This window comes from Kogia breviceps, chromosome 12, assembly GCF_026419965.1.
Source record: "Kogia breviceps isolate mKogBre1 chromosome 12, mKogBre1 haplotype 1, whole genome shotgun sequence".
Taxonomy (NCBI): domain Eukaryota; kingdom Metazoa; phylum Chordata; class Mammalia; order Artiodactyla; family Physeteridae; genus Kogia; species Kogia breviceps.
The window spans coordinates 5,384,530-5,407,100 of record NC_081321.1 but is presented as its reverse complement, the minus strand read 5'-3'; the positions used below and the strand labels follow the sequence as shown (position 1 = coordinate 5,407,100).

At 50.3% G+C, this 22,571-nt stretch overlaps 2 protein-coding genes across 5 annotated transcripts in view; both read left to right on the top strand.

Moving 5' to 3' along the window:
* VWF (von Willebrand factor) overlaps positions 1-2,937 on the top strand; it is a 134,470-nt gene extending 131,533 nt beyond the window's left edge. For both annotated transcript variants that reach the window (XM_059082366.2, XM_067008591.1), the window contains exons 51-52: positions 1,702-1,799; positions 2,641-2,937. In XM_059082366.2, the coding sequence (XP_058938349.1) occupies positions 1,702-1,799; positions 2,641-2,829 (287 nt within the window). In that variant the 3' untranslated portion in view covers positions 2,830-2,937. The remainder of the gene's footprint in view (positions 1-1,701; positions 1,800-2,640) is intronic.
* A 3,012-nt stretch (positions 2,938-5,949) lies between these two features.
* ANO2 (anoctamin 2) overlaps positions 5,950-22,571 on the top strand; it is a 301,537-nt gene continuing 284,915 nt past the window's right edge. For 2 of the 3 annotated variants that reach the window (XM_067008590.1, XM_059080738.2), the window contains exon 1: positions 5,950-6,697. In XM_067008590.1, coding sequence (XP_066864691.1) covers positions 6,676-6,697 — 22 coding nt within the window. In that variant the 5' untranslated portion in view covers positions 5,950-6,675. Of the gene's footprint in view, positions 6,698-11,509; positions 11,968-22,571 lie in introns of those variants that run through there. The other variant, XM_067008589.1, reaches the window with a different exon arrangement.

Below are 22,571 nucleotides of genomic sequence, written 5' to 3'. Positions count from 1 at the left end.
GCCTCATAGAATGAGTTTGGGAGTGTTCCTCCCTCTGCTATATTTTGGAAGAGTTTGAGAAGGATAGGTGTTAGGTCTTCTCTACGTGTTTGATAGAATTCGCCTGTGAAGCCATCTGGTCCTGGGCTTTTGTTTGTTGAAAGATTTTTAATCACAGTTTCAATTTCAGTGCTTGTGATTGGTCTGTTTATATTTTCTGTTTCTTCCTGGTTCAGTGTTGGAAGGTTGTGCTTTTCTAAGAATTTGTCCATTTCTTCCAGGTTGTCCAGGTTTATTGGCGTATAGTTGCTTGTAGTAGTCTCTCATGATCCTTTGTATTTCTGCAGTGTCAGTTGTTACTTCTCCTTTTTCATTTCTAATTCTGTTGATTTGGGTCTTCTCCCTTTTCTTCTTGATGAGTCTGGCTAATAATTTATCAGTTTTATTTATCTTCTCAAAGAACCAGCTTTTAGTTTTATTGATCTTTGCTATTGTTTCCTTCATTTCTTTTTCATTTATTTTTGATCTGATTTTTTTTTTTTTTTTTTTTTTTGGCTGCGTTGGGTCTTCGTTGCTGTGTGCAGGCTTTCTCTAGTTGTGGCGAGCAGGGACTACTCTTCATTGCGGTGCACAGGCTTCTCATTGCAGTGGCTTCTCTTGTTATGGAGCACAGGCTCTAGGTGCACGGGCTTCAGTAGTTGTGGCGCATGGGTTTAGTTGCTCCGTGGCATGCAGGATCTTCCCAGACCAGGGCTTGAACCCGTGTCCCCTGCATTGGCAGGTGGATTCTTAACCACTGTGCCACCAGGGAAGCCCTCTGATCAGATTTTTATGCTCTTTCCTTCAGCTAACTTTGCGGGGGTGGGGGGTTGTTCCTCTTTCTCTAATTGCTTTAGGTGTAAGGTTAGGTTGTTTATTTGAGTTGTTTCTTGTTTCTTGAGGTAGGATTGTATTGCTCTAAACTTCCCTCTTAGAACTGCTTTTGATGCATCCCATAGGTTTTGGGTCACCGTGTTTTCATTGTCATTTGTTTCTAGGTATTTTTTGATTTCCTCTTTGATTTCTTCAGTGATCTCTTGGTTATATAATAATGTATTATTTAGCCTCCATGTGTTTGTATTTTTTACAGTTTTTTTTTTTTCCTGTGATTGGCATCTAGTCTCATAGTGTTGTGGTCGGAAAAGATACTTGATATGATTTCAATTTTCTTAAATTTACCAAGGCTTGATTTGTGACTCAAGATATGATCTATCCTGGAGAATGTTCCATGAGCACTTGAGAAGAAAGTGTATTCTGTTGTTTTTGGATGGAATGTCCTATAAATATCAATTAAGTCCATCTTGTTTAATGTATTTAAAGCTTGTGTTTCCTTATTTATTCATTATGGTTTTTAGAGTCTACAATTACATAAAAGTATTATGGTTTTTAGAGTCTACAATTACATAAAAGTAAGTCCTATCCATTGACATCACCAAAGCACAGTGAATCTAGGCCCCTCCTGCAATTGAAATTGTGCCATTAAGTGAGTGAAACCCAGCGATAACTATCTGACTATGAAGGGCCAGGAGAAGCTGAGGGGAACCAGGACCTCTGACTTGCCCTCCCCATGGCTGGCTTTGGTGATCCATTTACTGTGAAATTGACCTATTTCCAGTAAATGAGGGAACTGGGCTGGAGAGTGTTGTATGGAAGAGCAGGTCTCATCTCTCACCTGTCCTGTAGGTGATGAGCCCGAGTGCAAGGACATCACTGCCAAGCTGCAGTACGTCAAAGTGGGAGACTGTCTGTCTGAAGAGCAAGTGGACATTCACTACTGCCAGGTAAGGGGTCCTCGGTTGGAAGGGGCAAGTTCTTTGTTTGGACACGTCTCTTTAGCTACAGAGTTGAAGGATCTGGGAAATTCACCGGGGGGAGAAGTGGAAGGAACTGGGAGCCTTTAAAACTTATTTATTTATTTTTTGGCGGCGTTGGGTCTTCGTTGCTGTGCGCGGGCTTTCTCTAGTTGCGGCGAGCGGGAGCTACTGTTCGTTGCGGTGCGCGGGCTTCTCACTGCGGTGGCTTCTCGTGTTGCAGAGCACAGGCTCTAGGCGCACGGGCTTCAGTGCGGGCTCAGTAGTTGTGGCTCGCGGGCTCTAGAGCACAGGCTCAGTAGTGTGGTGCACGGGCTTAGCTGCTCCGCGGCATGTGGGATCTTCCCGGACCAGGGCTCGAACCTGTGTCCCCTGCATTGGCAGGTGGACTCTTAACCACTGTGCCACCAGGGAAGTCCCTAAAATTTTTTTTATAAAGCCAATGTTTTATTGAAGTAAATGGGAACTTTTGACCCTTGAAGAAAAAAACTGAGCAATGATTCCACACGTCCTTTGCAGAGAATGGAGAGTTACTTAATGGAAGATGGGAGCTATGTTTCCTGAAGGTCAATCACACAGGCATAGAAATTGCAGCGAGAGGGCTTGGGTGTGACAGTTCCATTAGGACAGACCTTTCAGAGCCCCCAAGAGCTACTTTTACACATTGTTTGGCTGTCCTGTGTTTCTCGGGGCAAGGCCGGACCTTCTTGATTGGAGGAGGGCAGGTGGAGGAAGTGGGCTGCCCCAGAGCCCTCCCCACCCCGGGACTCTCCACCGCCCGCAACGGCCGCCTCTCTCTGCCCCGCCGTAGGGAAGATGCACCAGCAAAGCCCTGTACTCCATCGACACGGAGGACGTGCAGGACCAGTGCACCTGCTGCGTGCCCACACGCACAGAGCCCATGCAGGTGCCCCTGCGCTGCGCCAACGGCTCCGTCATCCACCACGTGGTCCTCAACGCCATGCAGTGCAAGTGCTCCCCCAGGAAATGCCACCAGTGAGGAGCTGCACGCGTCACCACCGCTTGGCAACCCCTGCTCGGCGCATGCGTGCTCCGCCCCCGGGCTCGCCCGGGCCCACAATAAAGGCCAATCTGTTGTCTTGCCAAAGGCTCATGGTTCATCTAGGCTGAGATGGCTGTTGTAGGCTGGGCTGGTGCTGAAGCGGGTGGGGGGTAGGGGAGCCCAGGCTCCATCTGGAAACACTTGGCCCCGGGGTCTGCGGGAGGCACCACCCACGTCGGGGAGATAGTGGCATTTCAGCCTCCGCGGGGAGGGAAGGGGAAAGTGAGCGCCAGGCCTCCTCGGAAACAGCCCAGTGGCTGAAGGAGAAGGGATTCGCTCTGGAACACTGGGGTCTCCAGTCTCTGAGTCCAGGGGCTTCTGGGCAGAGCAGAGGGGTGCCCTGGAGCCGGGCTCCTGCCAGGCTCTGGCCAGTGTGTCTGACTTGATGGGGAAGGAGCCCCAGTGGGTGTGCAAGGGGTTCTCTGAGCCCTCGGCTGAGCCGGTGCCTGTGTCCCTCAGTGGCCCCCGTGGGAGGGTGAGAGGTCGGGGGCCGGGGGGCTGGAATTGCCATGCTGGGCACGTGTGGAAACGTGGTCCCTCGCAGCACACGCGTGGCCGTGGCCGTGGCCGGGGACCCCCAGACTCGGGGGCGGCCCAGGTTCCACCCGTGGCCTTCGCCGGACTGTGTGGCCTCAGCAAGCCCCTTAGCGGTTTTTGGACTTAGTTTCCTCCACTGGAACCAGGAACGTCAGTCTCACTCACTCGGTCGGGAGGGTCAAATAAGCCAGAAAGTCCGGGAGTAACTATGAATTGATCTATAATCATGGAAAAAGCAACCAGAAGAAAAATGGGGAAATCAAGGTTCAGAGGGGCGCCCTAAGTGTCCCTGCCGTCAGCGGCGGAGCACTGAAGATTTCCTTTGTTCTGAGGGGTGAGGGAGCTGAGTTCCTCTCGGGCTGGATGCTGGAGGCCAAGGCCTTGCCTGCTCCAGGATCCTTTAGTGGACAGAAGAGGTGTAGGTAACGCCAGACTTCACCGGGTCCCCAGATCACTAACCGGTGCTGTCACTCTCAAGGAGACATCATCCTTTCTTAGACTTTTATGAAAAACGCTTACATGTATATGCTGGCAAGACGGCAGAGACCCTAGGTGGGGAGAGCACATCCATGAGAATGAAGCAACCGTCCTGTGGCTCCGAGACAGGAATTTGATGGAGGATTGACTTTCATGCCAGATCCTTCTAACCCAGGAGAGACTCAACTCATTGGACGTACTGGACGATGGCGCTGGAAAGGATTTAGACATTATCTCATCCACTGCCCTCTCCTGCCCCTTTGCAGAGGATGAAAGCAGCTCAGAGAACTTGAGTGACTTGCCAAAGGCCACACAGCTGCTGGGTGGCAGGGCCGGGTTCAGAACCCAAGTACCTGGACACCTGGGCAAGAACTCCCGAGCTGGTCCATCGGAGCTGCACGTCCCTGGTGCTGACAGATTCGGTCCTGTCCTCACAGGAACCAGTGACGGCTGCATTTCTAGGTCTTTCTGCTTCTGTCACTGCCGGGGAAGAACCTCCAGGGAAGATCCATTAAAGGCAAATGGCATGGGTTGTGTTGAGTCGTTTTGGTGGGGAGTTTAGCTGGGTAGAGGGAGGGAAGAATGGATAGAAGTTTTATGTAACTGCTCAGTAATTCAAAGGCTGTCATCCTGCATCCATCACCCCGCCTCCAACTTTGAGTGCCTCTATGGTCTCTGTAGGAAACCAGATCCAGGGCCAGAGAATTACCTGTCTCTCTTCTGACTGATCGCCTAGGACGAGGTGCCATTGGAGGCATTGGCCACAGAGAAACCCAGCAGGCAGTCTCCCTCTTCAGCAGAAGGTGTCAATTTTCCAGCTGCCTCCATAGCCTGAGTTCTCCTCATATTTACTGATAGGACAGTTCACTACCAAGAAAAAAGCTGAGTCAGAAAAATTGCATATTTTGATTTTTTTTTTTTTTTTTTTTTTTTTTTTTGGTGATACGCGGGCCTCTCACTGTTGTGGCCTCTCCCGTTGCGAAGCACAGGCTCCGGACGCGCAGGCTCAGCGGCCACGGCTCATGGGCCCAGCCACTCCGCGGCACGTGGGATCTTCCCGGACTGGGGCACGAACCCGTGTCCCCCGCATCGGCGGGCGGATTCTCAACCACTGCGCCACCAGGGAAGCCCCGCATATTTTGATTTAAACAAATGCAGGAAGTAGGGTCAAAAGGAGAAACTGGTAGTGGGGGTATGAACCAGGAGCTGCCCCCATCCTGCATGTGTCCCAGGGCGGGTCTGCCTCTGGTCTCAGGCACTCTCTTTTTTGTCACCCTTAGGCCAGATGGGACAACCCCCAAAGTCAGAGTCTTAGGGGGAGTCTCAAGGGAGGAGTATGCAGGGACCAAGGGACTAAAAAAGTGCTGGAGGGAGAGAAGAGAGGGAATGGATAAGGAACCACCATGGTGGAAAGGTTTCCAATCCTCTTGGCATTGAAAACGCATAGAGAAGGGTTCCCAGAAGTGCATGGAGAAGGGCGTTGCCTCAAGCAGCCAGGAACCAAGTGTTAGAGCACAGACTCTGGAGCAGGCAGAGTCCTCAGAGGCACGGTGCGTCACCGTTTACACCGTTTACACCGCAGTCTCCTAATCTGTGAAATGGGTACGCAGGCAGTAATTACCTCATAGATCTGTTACGAGAATTAGGTAATTCCTCTGGGGAAGGCTCTGAGAAGGATGCTGAGGGGGAGGAAGTCCACGCCCACACCAGCCATGGTTGCTCCTGGTGCCCGTGCAGCCCAGGCACTGGTTTTGGTTTTCCTTGTGCTCGGCCCCTGACTCCCCTTTACTGCCTCAGTTTCCTCATCTATAAAGTGGGGAGGGGAGCAATCTCCACCAGCCCACCTTATCAGCATAGGAGATAGGAAAGTCCGTGGTCATTCAGAGCCTACTTGACATATAATGTTAACATAATACCTTTTCATTTTCAGGGTCCCTGGAATTAAACGCACTTGTTTCGCTTGGGGGCGTCTTGGAATTGTAGATTCCATCATCCGGAATATGGCCCTCTGGAGGTCTTCTCTTCCATCCCCCCCCCCCCCCCCCCATGGCTAGGTATCAAAGCCATTCCAGAGAGATGGAACTCCTCTTTTTCCTGGGATGGAGCTTCCACCATCTACCTCCTCCACTGGTCCCAGCGTCTCCCTAGGAAGCTTTGCTAAAACCTGCCCCTCCCCCTTGCCTCTTGCAGCCCCTCTTCCTGTCCCCGGGGCACGATTCCTCCACTCCTGCGCCCTTTAGTCTAGAGAAAGATGGGGACAGCTGGTGGCGGGTAGAGTGCAGGCAGGTGTGCGGGGGAGCCTCCCACCCCTACCCCGGCGATCAGGGCCAGGGCGGCGGGAAGCAGGCTTCCCGGGCGGGATTGGAAGCTAATCAGCCAGACTGTTCACGAGGTAATCCGGCTGAATGCTCACACCCGAACGAGGTTAGCAGCAAAGCTCCCCGGGTGGGGAGAGCAGCGATCTTACTGTCTCGCCCCCCAGCGTCATTAACCGGAGCGTGTCCCGGACTCCACCCGCCCACGGGAACGCGCTCCTTTCTCCACGTGGCGCGACGAGCGCCGGTGCGCCTAGGGTGCCGTTCCGGGGAGGCCTGGTAGCCGCTGGCGAGGGATGGGGGAGGAGGCTGCGGCAGCAGGCTGGGGCGGGCACGTCCAGGCGGAGCTGAGCCGCGATGGAATTAGTCCCGCGACTGAATAAGCCAGTGCAGACGCCAGAGCAGCCCCAGCAGAGAGGGGCAGTCCCCGTTTCCTGCCCTGCGCGCCCGCACCATGGCCACGCCCGGGCTGAGCGGTGAGTCCCCCCTGCCGGGGACCCTGGTCCTGACACGTTGTAGAAGGCAGAGGGGCTGGGAGTGAAGGACATGGCATCTTACCCCTCGGGATTCGTGACCCCAAGTGAACCTGGAATGGTGGTTCCAGAGCTGATCCTTTTCTCCCAGGATTGGGAAGGTGAGGGATGCCTGAGCGCTTTCCTGACACTCATTTCCAATCAAGGAGAGAAGAGGTAGGACAAGAGGCAGAAGACTCTGGTGCAGTGGCTTTTTGGTGGGGAATTACCAATTCCTATCTCTTTATCTTCTTGTTAAGTCGGGGCGGGGGGCGGGTGTTCAGTTTAGTGCATCTGAATGATGAGCAAACACCCAGGGTGTGAGTCAGAAACAATCTGCTGAGGACAGAGCTTCAGATTCACCCCCTGCAGTCGGACTTTGGCATTCCTGGAGCAGCTTCACAGTTTCAGGAAGCCTCCTCCAGCCCTTATCCAAACCCACCCCCAGGAGGGACATTTCCACCTCGGGGCGCAGGGAGACACAGATTTGACTTTCCTGGGGACTTTTTTTTTTAGAGGAAAAGCAAATTGAGGTGGCGTTTAGGGGAGCAGGACGTGATCCCGCTGCACCTCCACACGATACTGAGGAGAAAGACGTGTTTGGCAGGGTTGACCTCGCTTGGAGAGGGATTTTGTTTCTGGTGGTTCGTGGGAGAGGCGTGGAGTGGCGGGGGCAGGGTACCCACTTCGCTGGCACAAACAGTGGGCAGAAGGGACCGGAAGGTGGGCGTCAGCCAGTCCTGAGACTCTGTGAGCAGGTGTGGAGAGACACCCCGGGACCATGTGGATGCTGGTCCAGGAGAGACGTTCCCACCGAGCAAGGCTGGGTCTCGGCCCGAAGGCAGGTGACAGGTGAGGGAAGATCTTAGACAAGGGAGGGCGCTTCTGGAGGGTGACGGAACTCCATCCGGGTCCCTGCACTTGCCTGGGCTTTGCGCTTGGGACCGGACATTAGAGCCCTGCCTCAGCTGCTGCGTGTCCAGGGCCCAGTCTCCCCCCCACTGTGTCCTGTCAGGGCACCTGCATCGCTGTCTGGGGTGCCTCTACGTGGGGCCTGGGCCTCTTTGCTGGCTGATGGAGGAAGCTGTGTGGGGAATGGGCATGGGTTCCAAACACCAGCCTCAGGTTCTGTCCAGCTTCTCTCTGCCCCTTCCCTGCCCTCTTCCACTACAGGGCACAGCTAGGGGGCCGGAGGCACTGGGGACTAAAGTGGAGCTTGTCTTTCATTTTCTTTAATGAGGACCTGCCTGATTCCTAGAGCACACAGAGAACAGAAACTTGACCACTAGAGATGAGAATCTTGCCTCTAGCTATAAAGTAGAATCGGTCTCTATTTGTATGCAGGTGCTTGGGGAGGAGGAGTTTAAACAGAGATTGCATTCAAGGAAAGAACCAGCCATGTGGACACCTGGAGAATGATCTAGCAAAGGCAGTAGTGGCGAAAGACCCCACGGCAGCAACGTGCTTGGGCTGTCCAAAAAATAGGGGGGAAGCCCAGTGCCTGTAGGGAGAGGGAGAGGGTGAGAGTGAACAGATCACGAGGAGTCTTGGGACTCAGGCCCTACGTTTTTGACTTTTCAAAGAGAAAGGGAAGAGTAACATTCATCAAGCATCGCCTGTATACCAGACACCGTGCTTTGCTTCCCCCCAAACCTGGGGGTCAGTGTTAAGTCCATTTCATTGACAAGGAACCTGAGGTTCAGAGAGGTTAAGAAATATGTCTGTTACGTTGTGTTAACTGCCGAATCATTAGAGAAGGATAAAGTTGGAATTCAAATTCATTTCCCCACCACCTCACCTTCTTGCTTTTGTTCTGTTCTTAAGAAGCCACTGGAAGGGAGTGTAGATACCAACAAGGAGGGGTGGGAGAGAAATGTGGGTGGAACTGGGGCTTTTAGGGAGACACTAATTTTGCAAGGCTGGTAGGTGATGGCTGAGGTCATAATCCAGGCAAGGCTTGCCTTGACACGACTTCCAATCTGGAATCATCACGGTTAGTTTACTTAGTGGGATCAAGCCCAGGAAGGCAGGTTGTCACTCTGAAGGCAATGTGCCACTGGGCTCTCCACCGGGGCCATGACTTAATGGGCACGGGTTATCTGAGTTCCGCATCTGTGGTTCACAGGCACGTGGGAGAGACTGACCCACTGCGGGCAGAGGACTTGCCCAGTGTCTGACGTGCTCTAGCAAACCTGGCTCACGATCATTTCAATGGATCTGCACACCACGCGCCTGTGCTTTGCAGCTCACATCGGTTCCGAGCCCACCTGCCAAGCCAGATACTGTACACAGTGCTGGAGCTGCAAGGGCACACAGTGGCCTGTCGGGATTCTTGGTGCCCTAATTTGTCCCTAGTAGTGTAGCAACCACGTCCACTGTTGTGGGACATGAGAAGGAGGAACCAGGATCAAACCTGGCCTTGTTTAGACCAAACCGAAGAAATGAGCCCTGTCCATACTTCAGGTATCTCAAGATGTACTAGAGGTCTTTCTTAGGCCCCTACTGACAGCCCTGCCCTTCCTCCAGAAACTCTAAGGAAATAATTTATAAGTCGGTCTGGCTGACAGCTCTCCAGCTAGGTTAACTTGTGCTGAAATTACGAAAGGATGGCAATTCTCACAAGGAGCCAGGGCCAGATCCTCTCTCTGTGTAGCAAACACAGGTATAAGGCACCCTGGCATCTTCTGACTGGTTCACTGACCAAGGGATAATTCCCACTTTCCACCCTATTGTTCATCATTAACGAATTAAAATAGTTTAAAAATTAAAAAGTAGTGATACAAGCCCATTGTGAAAAAAATTACATGCAAATAAATAAAATACCTGTTTTTAATATTTTGGTAATTATTCTTCACTCTAACTCCTTTGTTTTGTTTTTTTTTTTTTTTGCGGTACGCGGGCCTCTCACTGTTGTGGCCTCTCCCGTTGAGGAGCACAGGCTCCGGACGCGCAGGCTCAGTGGCCACGGCTCACGGGCCCAGCCGCTCCGCGGCATGTGGGATCTTCCTGGACCGGGGCATGAACCCGTGTCCCCTGCATCGGCAGGCGGACCCCCAACCACTGCGCCACCAGGGAAGCCCCCGAACTCCTTTTTAATCCATTTTTATTCTTGCCTATATCAGTAACTATTTCTATTTCTTATTTATTAATCTTCAAACAAATTACAAGAAAGGAAAACCTAGATGCAATAAAACTTAAATCAAGGATAAATTAGCAAATGCCAAATAATGAAAGATTAGTAACATATTTTAGCACCAAAATCTAGAGAAGAATAGGTCCCGTAATTGAGTGAAAACTTAACCTACGAGCCTCCTGACAGGCAGAACAGAAAAGAGATAGTAAGTTATGTGGGTCTCATTTTGCCTAAGAAGAGGAGACTAGTTCATCAACATTATAGTTTAAGAAGAATGGCACAGTGGTATTTGTGTGACATATAAGACAGTGCCTAGCATAATGGGCTGTAGTTTCATTAATAGCTTTTCAGAAAGAGTATTATTTTTCATGTGGGCATTTATTATATTATTTCTGATTTTTTTTTTTAAAGAGTTGTTTCTGTTTTACTCTTTTCTGGTCCATTCTATTGAAAAAAAATGCTGTTTTCAAACCATTAGATAACCAACTATTGGGTTAAACCTCTAACTTGAAAAGTTGTGGCTTACAGCAGATAGAAAGCTTAGAGGCTCATAGTCCATTTTGACCAATGGCTCACAATCTCTTTTCCTCGCCTGCGTGAGAAAGTGATGCACTCTTCCATCAGGTGCAATACTTTTAATTTATTTATTTATATTTATTTTGGCTGCACTGGATCTCAGTTGTGGCACGTGGACTTCTTCGTTGTGGAACGCAGGGTCTAGTTCGCCGGCCAGGGGTCGAACCCGGGCCCCCTGCATTGGGAACTTGGAGTCTTACCCACTGGAGCACCAGGAAGTCCCAGGAGTAATCCAAGTTTCTATCTGTTATCATTTCCCTTCATTGTGAAGAACATGCTTTAGCATTTTTTTAAAAATTTACTTTAGGGCTTCCCTGGTGGCGCAGTGGTTGAGAGTCTGCCTGCCGATGCAGGGGACACGGGTTCGTGCCCCGGTCCGGGAGGATCCCACATGCCGTGGAGCGGCTGGGCCCGTGAGCCATGGCCGCCGAGCCTGCGCGTCCGGAGCCTGTGCTCCGCAATGGGAGAGGCCACGGCAGTGAGAGGCCCGCGTACCACAAAAAAAAAAAGAAAAAAGAAAAAATTTACTTTATATTGGAGTATAATTGATTTACTCCAAATTTTATTTTATATTGGAATATAATTGAGTATAATGTTGTATTATACTGTATGTATTATACAGTTTAATGACAAAGCATTAAACTGTATAATACTGCTGACAAATCCTCTCAACTTCTTTACCCACCCAAAACTCCAGAATTCCATACCACAAAGCACGGAAGAAATCATTGACCAGAAATCCCTCTCGGCTCATCCTTTTCAGCGTCTCAATATTTTATCCACCCTCTCCTCGAGCACCTACTATGTGCCAGGCTGCAGTAAGGATCAAAGGTGATATCCAGCCCCTACCTTTGAGAATCTCCCCCTTGCATGGGGTGCACATGTGTGAGGGGGCTGTGTGTCCAGTCTGTCACGTTGGGGGAAGTTTGAGCGAGGCTGTGAAGTACAGGGATTTGACGGGGACGGTATCTCCCTGGGCTGAGTTACTGCACTGGTGAGTGGAGTTATCTATTACCGTCCACGTTCATGAAGGGCACTGTATTAGGGTAATGCTCTGCTCTATTTATTATTATTCACATGTATAACGGAGGGCGCTCTATTAAGGTAATGCTCAGATAATGCGCTAACGAATAGACTAAAACAGAAGGCGTAAAACACAACGAGACTTTACTTCTTGTTAAAGTGATAGGGCGGGGTGGGTAAACAAGTTGGTGGGGTGACTCTTTTCCAGAAAGCTTTTCAGGGGCCTGGGGTGATGGAGGCTCCTCCAGCTTCAACTATGACTTCCGAGGTGGCCCTGAGAATCGCCCTTCTGGTTATCTGAGCCGGGGAGGGGGCGTGGAGGAGCACGCAGAAGCGGGCCTGGAGGGTTTCTATGGGCCAGGCCTAGAAATAGCACATATCACTCTTCTCACATTCCTCTGGCTGGAATTCAGTCCCGTGGCCACATCTAGTTACCAGGGAGGGAGGCTAGGAAATATGGTCTAGCTGTGTGTTCAGGGAGAAGAGGAGGACATGGATTTTGGTAAGCAGCGTGTAGTCTCTGTCATAGGGGCCTATCAAAAATGGTAAGTTTGGGGCTTCCCTGGTGGCGCAGTGGTTGGGAGTCCGCCTGCCAATGCAGGGGACGTGGGTTCGTGCCCCGGTCCGGGAGGATCCCACATGCCGCAGAGCGGCTGGGCCCGTGAGCCACGGCCGCTGGGCCTGCGCTTCCGGAGCCTGTGCTCCGCAGCCGGAGGGGCCACAACAGTGAGAGGCCCGCGTACCGCAAAAAAAAAAAAAAAAAAAAAAAAAGGTAAGTTTGGTGTGGTATAATCACACTTACTATACTGTATTAAAGTTACAGATTTAGGCATTTGTCTCCCCAAGTAGGCTCTGAGATCTTCACGTTTCAGCAACCAGGACAGGACAGGGTATGTGGTGAATGCTTATTAAATGGTTTGTGAATGCATGAATGAATGAATGAATGAATGCATGCATGCATGCATGAATGGTGAGCTGCTGTGACAGTAGGTGACCAACAGATTCTGCTGCTTCTTTATTATCTTTTTTAAAAATTGAAGTATAGTTGATTTGCAATGTTGTGTTAGATACAGGTGTACAGCACAGTGATTCAGGTATACATATATATACATATTCTTTTTTGTATTCTTTTCCATTATGGTTTATCACAGGACACTGAATATAGTCCCCTGTGCTATACAGTAGGACCGTGTTGTTTATCTATTTTATATATAGAAGTTTGTATCTGCTAATCCCAACTTCCTAATTTATCCCTCCCCCACCCGCTTTCCCCTTTGGTAACCATAAGTTTGTTTTCTATGTCTGTGAGTCTGTTTCTGTTTTGTAAAGAAGTTCATTTATATCATTTTAAAAGATTCTACATATAACTGATATCATATCAGATTTGTCTTTCTCTGTCTGACTTACTTCACTTAGTATGATAATCTCTAGGTCCATCCACGTTGCTGCAGATGGCATTATTTTGTTCTTTTTTATGGCTGAGCAATATTCCATTGTGTGTGTGTGTGTGTGTGTGTGTGTGTATTTACCACATCTTTATCCATTCACTGTTGATGGACCTTTACGTTGCTTCCATGTCTTGGCTATTGTAAATAGTGCTGCTATGAACATTGGGATGCATGTATCTTTTCAAATTATAGTTTTCTCTGGATATATGCCCAGGAGTGGTATTGCTGGATCATATGGTAACTTTATTTTTAGTTTTTTAAGGAACCTCCATACTGTTTTCCACAGTGGCTGCACCATTTACATTCCCACAAACAGTGTAGGAGTGTTCGCTTTTCTCCACACCCTCTCCGGCACTTGTTATTTGTAGACTTTTTAATGATGGCCTTTCTGACCAGTGTGAGATGGTACCTCACTGCAGTTTTGATTTGCACAGTTGCTTCTTTTAAAATAATATTTAAGAAATGAAAAAACTGACATCTGGCTATTTGAGTTAGAGAAAGCAGGTGAAGGTATTGTGAATCTTCCTTTAAATGTGAAATATATACTTCACTCGTCCTTGAAACTCAAGCAATTTGATTCTTTGCGACTTGGAGTTTGAATTTAATTTCTCCTTGGGAAACTCAATCCTTTGCAGACTTTAAGTACACACCTTTATGAAATGAATACATTGGGTTAAAGGAAAGAGAAAAAGAGAAATTATAAAAATAATACATGAACTAGAGATACAGCTGCATATTTAATTTTTTTTCAATAACAGTTTTATTATGAAGGATTTAACCAAGGTATTTAGTTATGGGACTTGGCTATGATCCTCTGAATTTAGGTGAAATGATAAAATTCTACCTGAGGGCCACCTTTCAAGAAAGCTGCTTTATCAATGTGTGCTGTATCACGATGGTGTTATATACTTATCTCCATGCTCCTCCTGGAAAATCACATATCTCTGTCGTCAATTTAGAGGAAGATGCTTGCCTTCCTGTTTGTTATGGCAGGTAGATGTGTCTCCAGTTCTTCTATAAAGTATATCAACTCATTCAGGCACAAGTTAACTACATTTAATGAAATTTAGCATTTGCCTTTACTTGGCATGTATAGACCCATTCCTACCCCTTTTGATTCTCAAGCTGGTTTTATGATCAAGGCTCTAATGTATGCTTTAAAAGTCAGGGAGCCAAACTGAAGCTGCACGGGTGGGTCCTACCCCAGGTAGAAGCACCACACCTCTGCTGTAGCAGCGGGCCAAGCTCATGGGTGCCAAGCATGGAGCTTTTCCTTCTCCACTGACACGCTTCCCTTGCTTCTAGGTTCATGTAGCACCCAAGTTTTTATTTTTAACACCCAGGTCAAGGCAGGTCTAGATCTAAATATTTACCTTCGCTGTGCTAAATGGCCCTTCGTTTTATTTGTCCTAAGCTTCCCTAGTTCACTTTCTAGGTGATGCTTCTTCCGTCTAACATTTTAGGACCTGTGACTAGATCTGTGCTCACATTTTTGATTCTGTCAGTGATTCTATATAGCCCAATGGTCTCAACTCTGGTGGCGCGATAGACCGCCCCAGGTGAATAAGTCCTGATCTCGAGGTGGAACCAGACATCAACCTTTTAACTTTCATAGGTGATTCCAACGTGCATCCAAGGTTGAGAACCACTCTCTGGGTCCATTTGTCCTCACTTTTACTGATCGCTGGGTCCTAGTACTTTAAGTCTGGCTTCCCATGGCCGGCTCCTCCCCACCCTCCCCATAGAGTAGCTCTTGGGTGCTTCTGTTTATCCCTTTCCAGAACTTCTTCTCCTGGTTCTGTCCTTTGGAATGTGGTGATTGTAACTTCACTGATAGTCCAATGAGGACACATCTGGTCTTAAGTGAGAGCAATCTGTATTTGGCTAGGACAGCAGCCTAGTAGAGGTGAACTTATGAGACATTAAAAAATGTGTCTCCCAAGTGTTTCCACCACTAGTTATTACAGGATCTCCAGTCCCCCTTAAAGTCCCACCCAGTAATTATGGGAGACCCTAGGGGGTGTCTCAAGTGTTTTCATGAACAGTTCTTCAAGATTCTACACGGTGTTATCATCTCAAAGGATGCTTGCTGTTGGGACTTGCCTTTTCCAAAGCTATGGGCAAACACGTGCCCAGCTCCCAAAGCTGATTATGTGCCAGTCCCCCTGTTTAGGGCTAAGGATTCAGTGGTGAACAAGACAGGCACGATTCTTGTCCTCAAGGGGAGTACAATCTACCAGGTGAAGGTTTGTCTGCATGATATGAATTTACTCATATCTGTTAACAATGCCGTGACATAGAGAAAATTTCTGAGCAATTTCCTATAGACTGTACCTGTATTGGGGATATTTATAAAAATCTCAGTTTCGTCCACATCCCTCACATCTGCTGAGTCCTTCTAGAACTCTCAATGTCTCATCCAGACCCGAAGGCTCCAGCAGGTGCAGTGGAGAGCTATGATTGGAAGAGCTGTCTTGGGCATTAACCTCAGAACCAGTTCATCTTGGGCAACAGAAATCCGTTCCACTTTCTCTGGAGAGCAGGGGATAAGAAAGAGATCATCGGTCTTGGTTACATCCAGGAGGAAGAGAAGGGTCGGAGATGGGAGCTGTTTGTGGGTGGAGGAGGATGAGGGCTGTATACCCAAGAGCAGAGTCAGTCAGTCTCATGAAAGTGGGGTGTGTCCGTGGGTAGAGAGCTGGGGGGAGGAGGACGTATTTGCTCACAGTTGCATCGTCATGCTCTTTCCTGTCAATGTACTTGCAAAACAGGTTATGATTAACGAGCTAACAGAACAGCTTTGACCAGTTATGTTGTAGATGGGTCGTGTCCTGATGACACAGCAGGAGGGACATTGACACCTCAGTCTCATCAGTCACACACCAAACCGCAGTGTAGGATGGGCTGCCAATGGGTAGGTTTCATCTGGGCACCTTATCCAAGTCCTGGTCTGTGGTTTTTGTTGTGGAGGGACGTACTTCCTGAAATGAATTTCTTATTCTTTTTCTTTTGTTCCCTGGTCTTCATTTTTAGGACCTTGGATCTGAGCATTGAATGTAAATGCTGTTTGTTAAAAGTTCTCTTTAAAGAGGTGAGGGATGTTGGGAATGTCCAGGCAGCACGGCACTTACGGAGTCGTCTTGGCTGTCCTTCTTCCTTTTGTACCGTAGAGCCTACTGGTTAAAAGTGGGGGCTGGGAGTACGTCACTTCCTAGCTGGTGACCTTGGGCAACTTACCTGACCTCTCTATGCCCGTTCTCTCATCGGTAAAAAGGGGACAACAATAGTACCGACCTCATAGAGTTATCATGAAGACCAATGAGTCGTTACACGGAAAGAGCTCAGAACAGTGCCTGGCACCTGTTAGTGTTGTAGTTGTTCTAATGATGAGGACAGGTCTGTGCTCAATTCAGAGGGGACTCCACTCTGTTCAAAATTCACTCACAAGCAACGATTCTCTCATTCCCCACATTATTACCTGCAGATGTTTACTGAGCCCCTATTGCATCCAGAGTTCTGTGCTAGGAATACAAAGATATAAAAGGCAAATTCTCTGAACTTCTTGAGGATTTCCCTAAGTGGTTAGAAAAGGCTTGGTATAGGAATAGGACTTTAGCTCGATGGGATTTAGACAAGTGGAGAGAACATTCCAAGCGGGGGTGACTGTGTGAGCAAAGGCACGAGAGAAAATTAGTTTGGAGATAGATCTGGCTAAAAAGGAATGTTCTTATCTGGTGGATGAATTAGGAAGCAGAGATATGTAACAGCCAGATATGGAAGTCTTTGAATGCCAAGTTGTTTGTAAGCCCCAAGACAATGAAGGTTCTGAGTAGCAGAGTGACCAGTGAAACAAAAGTGTTATAAAGGGTCACCTGTAGTGGAAAAGAGTTAGGGGTCCATCCATCTAATCATCCATCCACCATCCATCCATCCATCCACCCATCCATCCATCCATCCATCCACCCATCCATCCACCCATCCACCCATCCACCCATCCATCCACCCATCCACCCATCCATCCATCCATCCATCCACCCATCCATCCATCCATCCACCATCCATCCATCCATCTGTCCATCCATCCTTCCCCTGATACTGCATTTATCCTAACCATAGCCAGAGTGATCTTTCTGATGTAATTCTAACCATGTTGCTCTCCTGCTTTAATATTATAACTTGTGAACACTGCATGTTAACAGAGTGGGATTTGGGGTGGGTATAGCATTTAGGAGAGACGTTTAGGGGCAGAAGGGAGAACCACTCCAAAGACCAAAGATCAGAAAAAGCAGGTCACCTTCTAGAAGCTGCGGGTGTTTCAGTCTTTCTGGTGTGTGTGTGTGTGTGTGTGTGTGTGTGTCTGTTTGCGTAGAGACCGGCAGGAGATGATTGATTCTGGGAAGACTGACAGGAACGACAGTCAAGAGCCTTGTAGGCCCCGTTAAAAAGTGTGTTCCATAAACTAGAAGGATCCTTTCTTTGCCCCTCCAATCCCACCGCCTAGTTGGCCACCTCTTGGGACTGTGTGGGTGGAGAAGGAGCAGGCAGAGGCAGGCAGTCCTTGCTCTCAGGCGGCTGACCATCTGCAACAGCCAGGACCAGCAGCTGATTGCAAGGGACCATACAAATGATTGCCTTTCTCCCTGGAATCTCCTTTCCTCTCTTGCCCATTTGAAGATGCTTACTTATCTATTCTGGATGCATCTCAAAAGGTGTGTATTCTGGGGAGCCTTTCCTGATAGCTTTAGGCAGAGCACTTTTATATGTCCTTGTTCAGATTCCAACTTTAGCTCTTTTTTTTTTTTTTTTTTTTGCATTACGCGGGCCTCTCACTGTTGTGGCCTCTCCCGTTGTGGAGCACAGGCTCCGGACGCTCAGGCTCAGCGGCCATGGCTCACGGGCCCAGCCGCTCCGCGGCACGTGGGATCTTCCTGGACCGGGGCATGAACCCGTGTCCCCTGCATCGGTAGGCGGACTCTCAACCGCTGCGCCACCAGGGAAGCCCAACTTTAGCTCTTCTCTTATTCCTGAAATTATCTCCTCATTAGTCTATTTTCCTTCCTTACTAGTCTGCCTTCCCTGTGGGCACCTAGGGGTTGGTGTCAAGGAGCATGTTCTGCTTACCTTGAGTTTCCAATGTATTATGCAGTGCCTGGAAGTTAAATGGTTCTGAAATGAATAGAGATGTGGAAGTTCAGATATATGTACACTCCCCCCGCCTCCCCCCACCACCCCAATGGCCAGTTGTACCTGGAGCACGACGTGAGAGTGTGTGCAGTGGGGGAGGGGCCGGGAGGGGGAGGGTGGGCCGTGGGTGGGTGTTGGGAGATGAAGCAGCTCAGACAGGTGGGTGGGGCTCAGATGATGAAAGGTCCTGTGCACCAACTAGACAATTTGGTCTTCATTCTAAGAAGAGTGGGAAACCACCGCCCGGGAGTAACTCGGTCACATTGTTTCAAAATGGTAACACCAGCTGCATCGTGAGCTGCGTTGCGAGGAGGAGCCATGACCCGAGGATCCAAGGGGGGATCGGTGGCAGGAGGCCAGTTAGCTCTTCCTCCTCCAGGTTCAAGGCAGGGTTGCAGACTGTGGCTGTACCATCCTCAGGAAGGGGGTGTTTGAACATCTGGGGAGAGAGGGCTGTTTCTGAGCGAGGCCGTGAGATGAGCAGAGGTGAGGAGACAGATCTGCAGATGGTCCTTTCGTGGGGAGGGACTGGAGGGTGGCCCTTCTGTCACTTTGGCCGCATTTGGGGGCTGAGAAAGGTGACATTCAGCAGGACCTATGGGGTAAGGGGTGGGGCGATCAGCAGGCCATTGGGTCCAAACTTTGAGCTTAGAATATCAAATTTTGACTGTTGTCCTGGGTCAAATTCATGCAGGAAAGCAGGGGGAGACCTCGGTGGAAGGGTTGACTCTGAAATGAAGTCCATCCATCCCTGGATCCTTGGGGAGGCTCCGGGTGAGCCTCTCAAAATCTGAAAGTGCCCAGGTCGCTCTGAGACTTCCCGAGGGCCTGCCTGTCAGTAGGACCACCCCTGCCTGGTGTCTTGTCCTCGGCCTGGGAGGATGTGGATGCTCTGTCCCCCTCAGGGCAGCCCGGGCCTGTCTGCTTTTGCCAGAAGCAGCGGCCTCAGGAGGCTGGTGACGGGGGCTGCCTTATTTTTCTGGGCATCTCACACTCACCTGCCCACGGTTAGCAATGAGACAGCAATGATGCCATGAGGGAAACTGCGAGGATAAGCCCTGCTGCCTGGAAGGCCAGCTCCCACAGGAAACCTCTTCTTGCTGCTGTCTCTCTCAGAGGCTCTGGCAGTTTCTCAGGCCCTGATGACTCATGTCGCCCTCCTCTGTGCCCGGGGAGCCCACTGCCTGCTCTTTCTCTGCCCAGCCTGGCACTGCCTTGCTCTTGACTGTGTCTCCTGGGCCCTTGGCTCCAGTTTTCCCACCATCACCTGCTGCCTGAGCTTTTCTCACTCTCACTAGCTCGTCACAGCCTCCTGTTGTCCTTCTGCCTTCCTAGCTCTGAACCTTTGCTGGGACCCAGAAGATTCCTGACACACTGTCTGAGAGGTGTGGCATGATTTGAAGGGTCTGGGAACCACCCCCGCCTTTCAGCACCTCCCCCTCACCTAACTGGGTGCACAGGGCCCTCCATTAGATGGTGTTCCTTCGGGCGAAGGCCCCTGCGCTGTAAACATGTGGGTCTAGTGTGGTCTGCAGAGCTTTTAAAGTTTTCAAAATGCTTTCACTCAGATTATCTCAGGATGTCAGCACGGGCTGGTTGTACTTGGGGGTAGGTTAGCTTCTTCGCCATGGCAGTGAGGGTTGGAAGCCCCTGGTAGTGGATGGGGGGGTGGGGGTGGGTGCAGGCTTACAATATGGGGACCCAGGCTGGGGAGGGGCCTTGGGCAGCCTAGGGAAGGGACAACAAAAGGGCAGGACCGGAAAACAAGTTCTCTCTGTGTTTCCATTTAGATTTGGGCTGTTCCCTGCCCCAAGTCTCTTGTTCTTTTCTCTCAAAATCTCCAATCCTGTTCCTTCTCCGTCTGCCTCTGTAGCACAACTTGAGGTACCTGCAGGCCAACTGGGTGATGGATGGAACTTAGATCCGACTCGGAGGGGTGGAGTTCATCCTGGAAATACTGGCTCTCCAGGGTAAAGAAGTGTGTGGTGGTCCCAGATGAGTAAGGAAAGCAGCTCCCCTGTAGTGATGGGGGTGGACAGCAGGGGCCTCTCCTCTCTCATCCAGGAATACAAGAGGAAGCACGTAGTAACCAGCAGGCGGGGGCAGGGGGGAGTGGAGCAGAGAAGCCTGGGTGGGCAGAGATGGATGGAAGGGCGGGCACTGCAGCCCCAAAGTGGGACTCGTTAACAATCCTCACATTTTCTGTAGCTCACATGCTTCCAAGGAATTTTAATCTCTTCTCTTGTTCTGTCGTCACACTCCCCTATGAAGAAAGGAACAAAATGGCCCCCTCCCCCCAACGATGGAAGGAAAAACTAAGCTCAGAGAAAATACAGTATTTTTACAGAACTGCGGCCATGCCAGGACTAGGCACCCAGGGTCCTCCGGGCTTGGTGTGGGGCAGGGTGCTGGTGGCTGCTCCTGGGAGGGTCATGGGGTGGGGGGACGTGGCTAGGTCGCCCCTCGTGCTTCTCAGGTGGTCTGGGCTACCCCCGTGGAGTCCCAAATCACGGTCTGGTATTTACTGGTTTTATTCTCGGTCTGACAAAGACTGTCCACCGTGGCCTTGGACCACCACTCGGACAGGCTGCAGGTGCCTCCAAACCACAAGCCAAGACCAGGATGGCCCTCCTTCCCTTCAGTTCCTCCTGCCCTGCAAAGGGGCAGACCCCCTAATCAGGTGCCCCTGTGGCTCCACTGCGCTTCAGCATCTCCACAGATGGAGCAAATCAGAATATTCAGAACAACTCAAGTTTCAAAGAGATGAGGGGTAGGAAGCAGGGCAGGAACAAGGTTGGAGAATACATGTCCCCCCCTTTCAGTTCATGGTAAAGATTTTATACTCCGGCAATGGGACCCTTTGAAGGGCTTTGAGAGGGAGGCTGGAGTAAAGGGATGTCTAATTTTGAGGGGTCCCTCTAAGGGTGGAGGAGGAGGATGGACCGGGGGGCAGATGTGGATGTGCAGACGTGCTTCTGCCCAGGTGGGGCCACCCCTGTCCATGCTCAGCGGGACGCCTCTGGTCATTTCCATCTGGTCACACTTGGACAAGGTGTGGGGGGCTCTCCTCTCCCACCACCCTGATGCTCCTGGAGGCTTATGAGGGTCCAGACAACTGGAAGATGGGCTACTCACATATGGGATGGTCATTTGGGGAGCTGAGCAAAGGTTTGGGATGTAGAAGGAGTCTCTTAGACTGGCCAGTCATGGGTTGTCACCAGTGGGTTATCTTCCCTCAGTGACGCCAGACAATGAAGGCTGCTGCTTGAGTCTCACTCTCGACGGCTCCCTGCTGGCCCGTGGGGTCCACTGCCTGAAGCTCGGAGGCCTTCCTCGGCCAACTTGACGTTTGTCCACGCGGCCCTACACCTCCCTCTGCACCAGCTCAGCTCGGAGCATCTCAATCCTGTCTGGGGTGGAAGGAGATTAGCTCTGCTTGTAGTATCTGAATAGTCCCGTCTCACCTCGATTAGTAGCTTTCTGAAACAAGAATGTGCTGCGTTTGGGTTTTCTGGGTTCCTAAGGAGCAGAATTGCAGGTGGCCTGGAGCTAGAGGAAGAAGCATATGCCGCAGCCAGCAGGAAGACTCTGTGCAGGATCCCGGCAGGGAGGCGGAGGGACGCATCAGAGAGACCGAGAGCATGAACTATGGCTGGAACTCAGAGCTCCACCAGGGCACGGGGCAGATGAGGCAGAGACGTGAGCAGGCCAAACTCCACAGGGTCTCACAGCCCAAGAACGCGGGGCGCACCGGAAATCTCCACACAAGAGGCGTCATGGCCTGATTGACATTTTGAAAGGACCGCCTTCTGGGGAACGGTGGCGGGGAGCAGGGATGGAAGTGGGGGGTGTTGGGAGGGTGTGGGGTAAGACAGGTGAGCAAGGGTGCTAAGTTGGACTAGGCTAAGGTGGTCCTGGAGGTGGTGGAAAACAGATGGACTTAGGAGGTATTTCAGGGGTGAAATTCATAGGCTCGATCACAGATGGGATCTGGGCCGCGAGGGATGAAGGCTCTCAGGGCTGCCTTCAGATTTCTGGCTTGTGGACTGAGCGATGGGGATACTGAAAAAAGTGTCGCGTTGTGGAGAAGGTCGTAAGTTTGGTTCTGGACGTGTCGACGTGGAGGGGCCTCTGAAACATCCAAGCAGAGATGCCAGGTGGGCAGCAGGGTGTATGGGTCTGGTGGCTAGAGAAGAGTCATTGTGAAAGGTTGAGCTTTGAGAGTCATCGGCAGAGAGGTGATAATTAAAGTCATTGGCATGGATGCGAGTTCCCAGGAAAAGAGCTGAGTGTAGAGAGGAGGTCCCAGGTCCAGGCCTTGTGAAAATACAGCCCTCATGGCACCCTACCATTCTGACTCCAGTTCCAGCGTGTGGGCTTTTTTCCCCACACCAAGCAGTTCTGCAGCACCAGCTCGGTGTCCTGCATTTCAACTCACTTCGACACTGTCTATCTGGAGACAGCGTTGGATCGC